The sequence below is a fragment of the Pan paniscus genome, chromosome 1, assembly GCF_029289425.2.
Source record: "Pan paniscus chromosome 1, NHGRI_mPanPan1-v2.0_pri, whole genome shotgun sequence".
Classification (NCBI taxonomy): Eukaryota; Metazoa; Chordata; class Mammalia; order Primates; family Hominidae; genus Pan; species Pan paniscus.
The window spans coordinates 47,366,352-47,376,616 of record NC_073249.2 but is presented as its reverse complement, the minus strand read 5'-3'; the positions used below and the strand labels follow the sequence as shown (position 1 = coordinate 47,376,616).

The following is a 10,265-nucleotide window of genomic DNA, read 5'->3' as shown; positions in this document are numbered from 1 at the left end:
CCATCACTAAGAAAAAAAAATGGGCTGGGCACGGTGGCTCATGCCTGTAATCCCAGCACTTTGGGAGGCTGAGGCGAGAGGATCGCTTGAGCCCAGGAGTTTGAGACCACCCTGGCCAACATAGCAGGACTTCATCTCTACCAAAAAAAAAAAAAAGCCGGGCGTGGTGGCTCACGCCTGTAATCTCAACACTTTGGGAGGCTGAGGCAGGCAAATCACTTGAGGTCAGAAGTTTGAGACCAGCATGGCCAACATGGTGAAACCCCATCTCTACTGAAAAAAAAGATAGATGCAAAAATTAGCCAGGCATGGTGGCTCACACCTGTAGTTCCAGTTACTTGGGAGGCTGAAGCAGGAGAAACACTTGAACCTGGGAGGTGGAGGTTGCAGTAAACTGAGATCATGCCACTGCACTCCAGCCTGGGTGACAGAGTAAGACTTCTCAAAAAAAAAAAAAAGCTGGGCGTGGTGGTGCATTCCTGTGGTTTCAGCTACTCAGGAGGCTGAGGCAGGAGGATCACTTGAGCCCAAGAGGTCAAGGCCACAGTGAGTCTTGATTGTGCCACTGAACTCCAGCCTGAGTGACAGAGTGAGACCCTGTCTCAAAAATAAAAATAAAGTGTCTTATGACTTTTTATCTACCCTTCTGCCCATCCCCAAGGCTTCACTGGGCCTCACCTGTCTTTGATCCTAGATAACTATTTGAATGGTAATCAGTAAAGTCTTTAGAACTTTGCACTAAATTCTGATTTCCCGGCCTCAACATGGGGACCTAAACAGTTAGCAATCTGGGTTTGGGAGTGGGATGAGGGGAGGGTTGGAAGAAATATTTAGTGTGTTTCAGTTGCCTTTCTTAAATACAGGGCACCCCTGAAACAGGCTTTGTTCGCAGCTCTGCTGTGTCCTCGGATTTAGGTTATCAAACAGGCTTCCTCCCTCCCCTGCACAAGGGTTGGGAATGAGTCGATTTGCTTTCACTCAGCAAGAGCAAGGGACTAGTGGTGACCAAGTGGTAGACTGGAGAGGCCTCTGCCCCGTGGCACACAGCTCCACCATCAGAGAGGGTGATGTGGGTCATAGGTGAGGGATCTGGAGGCCCGGTATCGGAAGAGCTTCTCCAGGCACTGGCATTTTGACAGCAAACTGCTTCCGTGGCTCTTTCAGGACTGTTCCTGGCAATATGTTATTGGCAAGGACTATTTTAGGGCTATCCAGTTGTCTCCCCCTCTCCCCAACCTTTTATCTAGCTTATCAGTAGCTATCTTTCCTTGCTCTGTACAAAAACCTATAGCACCAGTAGGCCCAGTAATCATGAAGGGTCGGTGGAAGGAAAGGCTGGAAGCCCTTCCTCTAACAGCCGTGCTGTGACTCCACTAACTTTGTGGGGTCTCCCATTACATAGCGTGGGTATCCTGAGCTGTGCAGCCTGCCTCACTCACCACCTTGGTACCCGACAGGACTACTGGATGTGCCTGTCCTTTTGTAGGACATTCTCCCATCCCAAAGATGAGGCTGTGCTGCCGTGTGGGCAAGCTCTGTGGGGAGAGGGGAGGCCAGTGGGTTGTTTTTGCCATCACAGAATACTGGGAAGCCCCCGGCATCCTGCTCCATAGCTCTCTTGACCACTATCCTGGAACCTTCTCCCCACCCCCATCCCCATGCCTCCAAGGCACTGACCTCAAATCCAAGTCTTTCCCACTTATCTCAAGCTGCCAGCCTGTAGGGATTCCTTATCTCAGCTCCATGTCAGCGGTGAGGAAGCCCCAAGAAGGCAAGGGAGCTGACAGCCTTCTCATTTTTCTCGTACATCCTCCTGTTCACCCCGCCATCCCGGGAGCCCCAGCCAGATGCTCTTCAGGGCAGGGAGCACGTGAGCAGCCCTGGGGCTAGAAGCCGGTTCTCCCACATTCCTGGGTGAGGGACTGGGTGGAGGGTGTGCCTGCCTCAGGCTCCTTGGGGGAGGCCCCCTGAAGGGCTGGGGAAAATCCTACTGAGCCCCAGGCTCTCCTGCCTGCACTGGCCCAGTGCGGGGGCGGTGGGGAGGGGGGATCCTGGACATTAACTCTCTCCTAGGCACCTGGGAGCTTCAGAGAGGAAGAAGGTAAGGTAAGAAGCAGATTCTCTGCGCAGGACTTTCTTAGTCCTCAGGCTATAGAGTTAAAGAAAGGAGTATCTGTAGAAGGTGGAGTCACCTTTTGTTTGAGTAACCGTTTCACCCACCCTGGCTGAGGGTGGCCAGGAACTCCCCAAGTTGTGCATTAATGGAGGTGGGTCACACAGATCCTACATTTTTTTTTTTTTTTTTTTGAGACGCAGTGATTACAGGTGTGAGCCACCGGATCCTACGTTTCAGATGCATAAAAATCTAGATATGGGCTGGGTGCAGTAGCTCATGCCTGTAATCCCAGCACTTTGGGAGGCTGAGGCAGGCAGATCATGAGGTCAGGAGATCGAGTCCATCCTGGCTAACATGGTGAAACCCCATCTCTACTAAAAATACAAAAAGCCGGGCATGGCAGCAGGCGCCTGTAATCCCAGCTACTCGGAAAGCTGAGGCAGGAGAATCGCTTGAACCCAGGAGTCAGAGGTTGCAGTGAGCAGAGATCACGCCACTGCACTCCAACCTGGGCGACAGAGCGAGACTCCACCTCAAAACAAAATAAACAAAATACTAGATCTGGAAGAGATCTTAGGGATTATTAAATTCAGACAACCTCATTTTTTATAGATGGGGAAACAAGCACAGACTCCAAGGGTCTCACCCAAGATCACACAGTTGCAGATGCTGGCTACAAGTCTCCTGCCTCAACCACCTGTATTACCCCATTCAGGGTCTCAAGAAGGGTCTATAAGACATTATCCATTGTGTTTCCATAGAGACAACCACAGACATGGGGGACTCTGCCCACAGGGAAGGCAAGGGCTCTGGCCATGGAGCTGGATGGGAAGACTCTGAAGCCCGAAGACATTGAGTCCTGTGCAGGGAAAGAGCGAGGGTTTTGTGTACAACACACCTGCATACCTGGATGTGAATCTCAGCTCCACCCCTTCACCAACTCTGTGTGGCCTGGGCAAGCCATTCTAAGGGAACCCTCCACACTGCAACTTTCATGTCTATAAAATGGGAATAACCATGCATTCCTTACAGGACTTTTTTGGTGTGAGGATTAAATGAGAGAATATGTTGAAAAGTGCTTGGTAAATATATTAATACTATGCGTTCCCTCTTCTTTGAATGACGTGACCCAGGTAGTCAGGCTTCTGACCACTAGAGGGCAGCAGAAGGTACTGGAAAACTGGGCTGAGTGAACCAGAGATTAGATGGGGTCCAGAGAGCAGGTATAAGCTTACCCGTGTGGATTCTGGCAACTCCGGCAGGGAGGGCTGCAGCAGGCGCTGAGGGAAGAACTTTCAAGCAGAGCCGGGTCTCTTCAGGAGCGACTGCAGCAACCCTGACGCTTGGATGGAGTCCAGGCAGGTGATGGTAGTGAAGACCTTGCCAACAGAGTGGGCGCTGGAGAAGGAGCCCTTTAGTGGGGACCCTGGGGCCACGACTAGGCTGGCAGGCCCAGCCAGCACCAATTAATCCATGAGTATTGCCCAGCATTGAGCCTGGAGCACCTTCCAGCCCCTGGCCAGAGTCCTGGGTGTTCTGGGAAAAACCCCTAAACCTAGTAACTCCTCTCCCTACTAGGCCTGTTTGTTGCTGAATCTCTGGAATTTAGGGGCCAGCAGCTTTCTGACCCAGGTCAGCCAGGGGTTCATGTTCCCTCACTTGCCCTCCCCCTGCCTGGCCCATCTCTGGCCTGGCCCCTGGGAGGAATTTCCTGGGCCAGAGGGCAGCCGAAAGCACAGATGCCCACCCCAGCAACGTTCCCGCCACCTGCCCAGGCCAGTGCCCCATGCCCAACCCCAGAGGGTGCGGGATGACAGACTCTGACAATCATTAAACCAGCCGGGCCTGATTTCCCAGCACCGCCTGCTAAGATCCGGGCCAAGTGGCACTGAATATGCAAATCACCTGGGGCCAGAAGCCCAGTCTAAAGGCCAGGAAATCCCCTCCATCCAATGAGACACCAGCTCAGGTTACTGCAGGGGACGCACTATAAAGCCCTGAGCTCAGGGAGGAGCTCCCTCCAGGCTCTATTTAGAGCCGGGTAGGGGAGCGCAGCGGCCAGATACCTCAGCGCTACCTGGCGGAACTGGATTTCTCTCCCGCCTGCCGGCCTGCCTGCCACAGCCGGACTCCGCCACTCCGGTAGGATTCCCTGCCTGTCATTCCCTAGCCCAGCTCTTGGGAAACTGCAGAGGGGTCCAGAGGATTTGCAGTTCTGAACCTGCGCACTCCAGTCTAGGATCTCCAAGCAAGAGCGTAGGTGTCCTGAGGGTCAAAGAACAGAGAGAGATTGTCTCTGGGAAGGCAGAATGGCCATGACGCCGCCAGTCTGGCTCCAGGGCCCCAGAGATCTGAGGAGGGAAGCCCAGCTGGAGGCTCCTGTGGTCCTGCCCTGGTCTGAGATCTTGGAGCCCTTCTTGAAGAGAGGGTGTCCGCAGAGTTGCTGATCTTCCTGCCCCTGGGGGCTACTCTTGCCCAGGGTTGGGCAAAGCAGAGTAGCTGGGAGTGTAAGGAGAGGACCCTCGTCCCCTCACCAACCTCATCCTCTCTCCCCCTACCCACAGGTAGCCTCATGGCTGCAACCTGTGAGATTAGCAACATTTTTAGCAACTACTTCAGTGCGATGTACAGCTCGGAGGACTCCACCCTGGCCTCTGTTCCCCCTGCTGCCACCTTTGGGGCCGATGACTTGGTACTGACCCTGAGCAACCCCCAGATGTCATTGGAGGGTACAGGTGGGTCTCAGCGGGGTGGGATGGGGCACGGAGTGGGAGACAGATCCATCTAAGGGCCTGTTAGACAAACGGGGGAATGGGCAGGGAGGAGGGTCTCTAGGCAAATTCCAGGGCTAGAGGCTGAGACTTAGTGACTGAGGTGCTGGGGGTTGTGGGGCTGTGACAGGCAGAGGGAGGTGTCAGATACCAGGACAAGGGTGTTGTGAATGCTACCTCCTGCCCCTACTCTTGGAATGGCTCCAAGGGCTGAGGTGTGAATCCCCAGTGTGCTCCAGGAATGGGTCTGTGTGGGCTGGGAGTGGCGGCTCACGCCTGTAATCCCAGCACTTTGGGAGGCTGAGCTGAGCGGATCACCTGAGGTCAAGAGTTCGAGACCAGCCTAGCCAACATGGTGAAACCCCGTCTCTACTAAAAATACAAAAAAAATTTATCCCAGCGTGGTGGTGGGCACCTATAATCCCAGCTACTGGGGAGGCTGACGCAGGAGTATCGCTTGAACCTGGGAGGTGGAGGTTGCTGTGAGCCGAGATTGTGCCATTGCACCCCAGCCTAGGTGACAGGAGTGAGACTCCATCTCAAAAAAAAAAAAAAAAAAAAAATGGGGCTGTAAGGTCTGCTGGGTGGCCTGAGCTGAGCCTGTTTCCCTGCCTGGCCCTTGCAGAGAAGGCCAGCTGGTTGGGGGAACAGCCCCAGTTCTGGTCGAAGACGCAGGTTCTGGACTGGATCAGCTACCAAGTGGAGAAGAACAAGTACGACGCAAGCGCCATTGACTTCTCACGATGTGACATGGATGGGGCCACCCTCTGCAATTGTGCCCTTGAGGAGCTGCGTCTGGTCTTTGGGCCTCTGGGGGACCAACTCCATGCCCAGCTGCGAGACCTCAGTGAGTCCAGGCCCCTGGAGGCTGGGGAGCAGCTCCACATGTTGAGCCGAGTTGAGTTCAGTGTGGCCGTAGGCAGGCCCTGGAGCTCTGGGCCAGCGGCACAGCCAGAGAGAGCCCTTGAGGGAGGGATGAGGGGAGTGTGACCCTTCCTTCCTTCCTTGTCAGCTTCCAGCTCTTCTGATGAGCTCAGTTGGATCATTGAGCTGCTGGAGAAGGATGGCATGGCCTTCCAGGAGGCCCTAGACCCAGGGCCCTTTGGTGAGAACCCGTTTTCTCCTTCCTTCCCCAGCCTGTCTTGTCCCATCCCTGCCCCTCCACAGAGTGCTAGAGATGACCCCCTCCCCAGACTTCTCCCTCCCTCAATTAGAAAAATTGCAGCAGGTCATCAGACCCATGGGCAGCCTCACCTGTCCTGGTCTGGTCCCCTGAGCCCTCTCTGAGTTCTCACCTCCTCTTCCCAGACCAGGGCAGCCCCTTTGCCCAGGAGCTGCTGGACGACGGTCAGCAAGCCAGCCCCTACCACCCCGGCAGCTGTGGCGCAGGAGCCCCCTCCCCCGGCAGCTCTGACGTCTCCACCGCAGGTGAGAGCTCTCTCTGGGCCACAACCTCCCTTCCCAGAAGTGTCCCTTGTTCCCTCTGGCTCCCAGCACCAGAACTCAGGCCTTCTGGCAGGAACAGGAACAGGCTGGGAAGTGTGTCCTGAGAGCCAGCAGCGTGGTTTAGCAGAGGGTGGGCCGGCAGGGGACTTACTCTGACCCCACCCCCCAGGGACTGGTGCTTCTCGGAGCTCCCACTCCTCAGACTCCGGTGGAAGTGACGTGGACCTGGATCCCACTGATGGCAAGCTCTTCCCCAGCGGTGAGTCGAGGGAGGTCCCCAAGAGGGCATCCCATTATCCCATTTAGCAATGCACAGGGGGCCCGGCTCTTCCTGCAGCCTTTTCCTGTAGAGGGGCTACTCTCCCTAACTCCCCTCTTGCCCCTCCTTGACCTTCCACCACCGTCCCCACAGATGGTTTTCGTGACTGCAAGAAGGGGGATCCCAAGCACGGGAAGCGGAAACGAGGCCGGCCCCGAAAGCTGAGCAAAGAGTACTGGGACTGTCTCGAGGGCAAGAAGAGCAAGCACGGTGAGCTCCGGGGGCACGTGGGTCCTCCCTGCGCCGAGGCTGAGCGGCTTCCTGGGGCACTGCGGGTCATTGCAGGTATCCCTTCTCCCGTTTTCTCTGGCCTCCGCGTAGCCTTTGGTAAGGCTGTGCACAAGCTGGGGGCTCTATGGTATCGGTCACCACCTAATTGCAGAGCCTGGCTTGGTGGTCCTGGAGAGGAGGAGGAAATAAGGCTCCCAGTGGGAGGCTCATGGTACCAGAGTCCTATCCACTGACCCCAGTTCTCTCTGCACTTGGCCACTGTCCTGCCCTCTGGGACACCCTCAATGTGAGGAGGCAGCTGGTGGGTCTTAGGTGGGCTGAGGAGAAAAGCAGTCACTGCAGTACCCGCACAGAGGGCACTGCGGGGTCTCTGGAGAGGCTTGCTGCATGCTGTGGCCGAGTCAGCAGTGCACTGGGGCGGGCAGGGCCGGCTGGCCTTGGGTGAGAGGGGACACCTGGATGGCAAACTGATGGAGGCTGGCCTTGCAGCGCCCAGAGGCACCCACCTGTGGGAGTTCATCCGGGACATCCTCATCCACCCGGAGCTCAACGAGGGCCTCATGAAGTGGGAGAATCGGCATGAAGGCGTCTTCAAGTTCCTGCGCTCCGAGGCTGTGGCCCAACTATGGGGCCAAAAGAAAAAGAACAGCAACATGACCTACGAGAAGCTGAGCCGGGCCATGAGGTGAGCTGGCGGCCAGGACCCTCACGATACAGCCGGACATGGGGACAGGCGCTCACACCCCCACCGCCCTCTTCCTGGCTGCCACTTGGCTTCATGCAACAGGGCTGAGTCCTGTAGAGTGAGGACAACATCTGGGTTGGCCTACTTCATGGATTAAATGACAACATGGAGAAAGTATTAGCCTGGCAGACAGCAGACACAGTGCACTTGAGCTAGCAGCAACATTTCTTGTATCGCCTGTGAGGCTTGTCCTCAGGAAGGCACCTGGAGAGTGGGAAAGGGGGCAGGAGCCGTGCCCACCCAGGGCCTGGCTTTCTCCTCGTTGAAGCACTTAGGTTGCTTTTCTCTGGGCCTCAGTTTCCTCCTGTGTCCAGGGGTAGACTAGATCATCTTAAGATCCCGTCCAGCCCTAAAATCATGTACTTACTTTTTTTTTCTTTTTCTTTTTTAAATAGAGACAACGGTCTCTACGTTGGCCAGGCCGGTCTCAAACTCCTGGCCTCAAATGACTCTCCTGCCTCGGCCTCTCAAAGTGCTGGGATTACAGGTGTGAGCCAGTATGCTTGGCCTTTTCTTTTTTCTTCTTCTTCTTTTTATTTTTCGAGACAGGGTCTCGCTCTGTCACCCAGGCTAGAGTGCAGTGGCACAATCTTGGCTCGCTACAACCTCTGCCTGCCAGGTTCAAGTGATTCTTGTGCCTCAGCCTCCAAGTAGCTGGGATTACAGGCACCTGCCACCATGCCCAGCTAATTTTTGTATTTTTAGTAGATACGGGGGGTTTCACCATGTTGGCTAGGCTGGTCTCGAACTCCTGACCTCAAGTGATCCGCCCGCCTCAGCCTCCCAAAGTGCTGGAATTACAGGTGTGAGCCACCGTGCCCAGCTGCCTGGCCTTAAAAGTCATGTAATTTAATGATCAGACCCCAGTCACAGCCATAGGATACAAAGAAGCAAAGGCAAAGAGCCCTGTGTCCTGGGCACGGTTACAGGCCAGTGTAGGGAAAGAGCTTCTGCTTGCCAGTGTGAAGAACAGAGGAGTTTAGGAAGTGTGAGTCAGGCTCAGCTTAGTCAGGCAGAGACCAGTGGGCATGGGTTACCTGGGGGTAACGTGGGCCAGGTGGGCGGGCTGGCAGCCTGGGGCCCATTTCCTGCCAAAGCACCTCTGACCATCCTTCTCTTCACCCAGGTACTACTACAAACGGGAGATCCTGGAACGGGTGGATGGCCGGCGACTCGTCTACAAGTTTGGCAAAAACTCAAGTGGCTGGAAGGAGGAAGAGGTTCTCCAGAGTCGGAACTGAGGGTTGGAACTATACCCGGGACCAAACTCACGGACCACTCGAGGCCTGCAAACCTTCCTGGGAGGACAGGCAGGCCAGATGGCCCCTCCACTGGGGAATGCTCCCAGCTGTGCTGTGGAGAGAAGCTGATGTTTTGGTGTATTGTCAGCCATCGTCCTGGGACTCGGAGACTATGGCCTCGCCTCCCCACCCTCCTCTTGGAATTACAAGCCCTGGGGTTTGAAGCTGACTTTATAGCTGCAAGTGTGTCTCCTTTTATCTGGTGCCTCCTCAAACCCAGTCTCAGACACTAAATGCAGACAACACCTTCCTCCTGCAGACACCTGGACTGAGCCAAGGAGGCCTGGGGAGGCCCTAGGGGAGCACCGTGATGGAGAGGACAGAGCAGGGGCTCCAGCACCTTCTTTCTGGACTGGCGTTCATCTCCCTGCTCAGTGCTTGGGCTCCACGGGCAGGGGTCAGAGCACTCCCTAATTTATGTGCTATATAAATATGTCAGATGTACATAGAGATCTATTTTTTCTAAAACATTCCCCTCCCCACTCCTCTCCCACAGAGTGCTGGACTGTTCCAGGCCCTCCAGTGGGCTGATGCTGGGACCCTTAGGATGGGGCTCCCAGCTCCTTTCTCCTGTGAATGGAGGCAGAGACCTCCAATAAAGTGCCTTCTGGGCTTTTTCTAACCTTTGTCTTAGCTACCTGTGTACTGAAATTTGGGCCTTTGGATCGAATATGGTCAAGAGGTTGGAGGGGAGGAAAATGAAGGTCTACCAGGCTGAGGGTGAGGGCAAAGGCTGACGAAGAGGGGAGTTACAGATTTCCTGTAGCAGGTGTGGGCTTACAGACACATGGACTGGGCTGGGAGGCGAGTAAAGGAAGCAGCTGAGACTGTTGGAGAACGCTTACAAGACTTCATGCAAGCAAGGACATGAACTCAGAACACTGAGGTCAGAAGCATCCTGCTGTCATGACACCGCTCGAGTGACCTTGACCTTGACCAAGTCTGTCCTGTTTAGGACTGATTTTTCCTATTAGGCTAGGGTTTGGACCTGATGTTCTCAAGATGTCTAGAATTGCTTGGCTGGCCTTGTGGAATAGATGGTTTTGCATTCCAGCCAAGTGTGCTGTAAACTGTATATCTGTAATATGAATCCCAGCTTTTGAGTCTGACAAAATCAGAGTTAGGATCTTGTAAAGGAAAAAAAAAAACAAAAAACAAAATGGAGATGAGTACTTGCTGAGAAAGAATGAGGGAAGGAGTTGGCATTTGTTGAAAGTATAGTCTTTTTCTCTTTTTTTTTTTAATTGCAACTTTTACTTTAGATTTAGGAGGTCGTGCGCAGGTTTGTTACATGGGTATATTGTGTGATGCTGAGCTTGGGATGCGAATGATCCTG

General features: G+C 54.6%; 1 protein-coding gene across 1 annotated transcript; it reads left to right on the top strand.

Moving 5' to 3' along the window:
• Positions 1–4,138: 4,138 nt before the first annotated feature.
• On the top strand, positions 4,139–9,552 carry ELF3 (E74 like ETS transcription factor 3). Its single transcript, XM_003823021.6, has 9 exons — positions 4,139–4,258; positions 4,681–4,851; positions 5,513–5,734; positions 5,900–5,992; positions 6,196–6,315; positions 6,503–6,592; positions 6,746–6,862; positions 7,373–7,568; positions 8,755–9,552. The coding sequence occupies exons 2-9, from the start codon at positions 4,689–4,691 to the stop codon at positions 8,867–8,869; spliced, it is 1,116 nt and encodes a 371-aa protein (XP_003823069.1). The 5' UTR covers positions 4,139–4,258; positions 4,681–4,688; the 3' UTR covers positions 8,870–9,552.
• Positions 9,553–10,265: the final 713 nt, after the last annotated feature.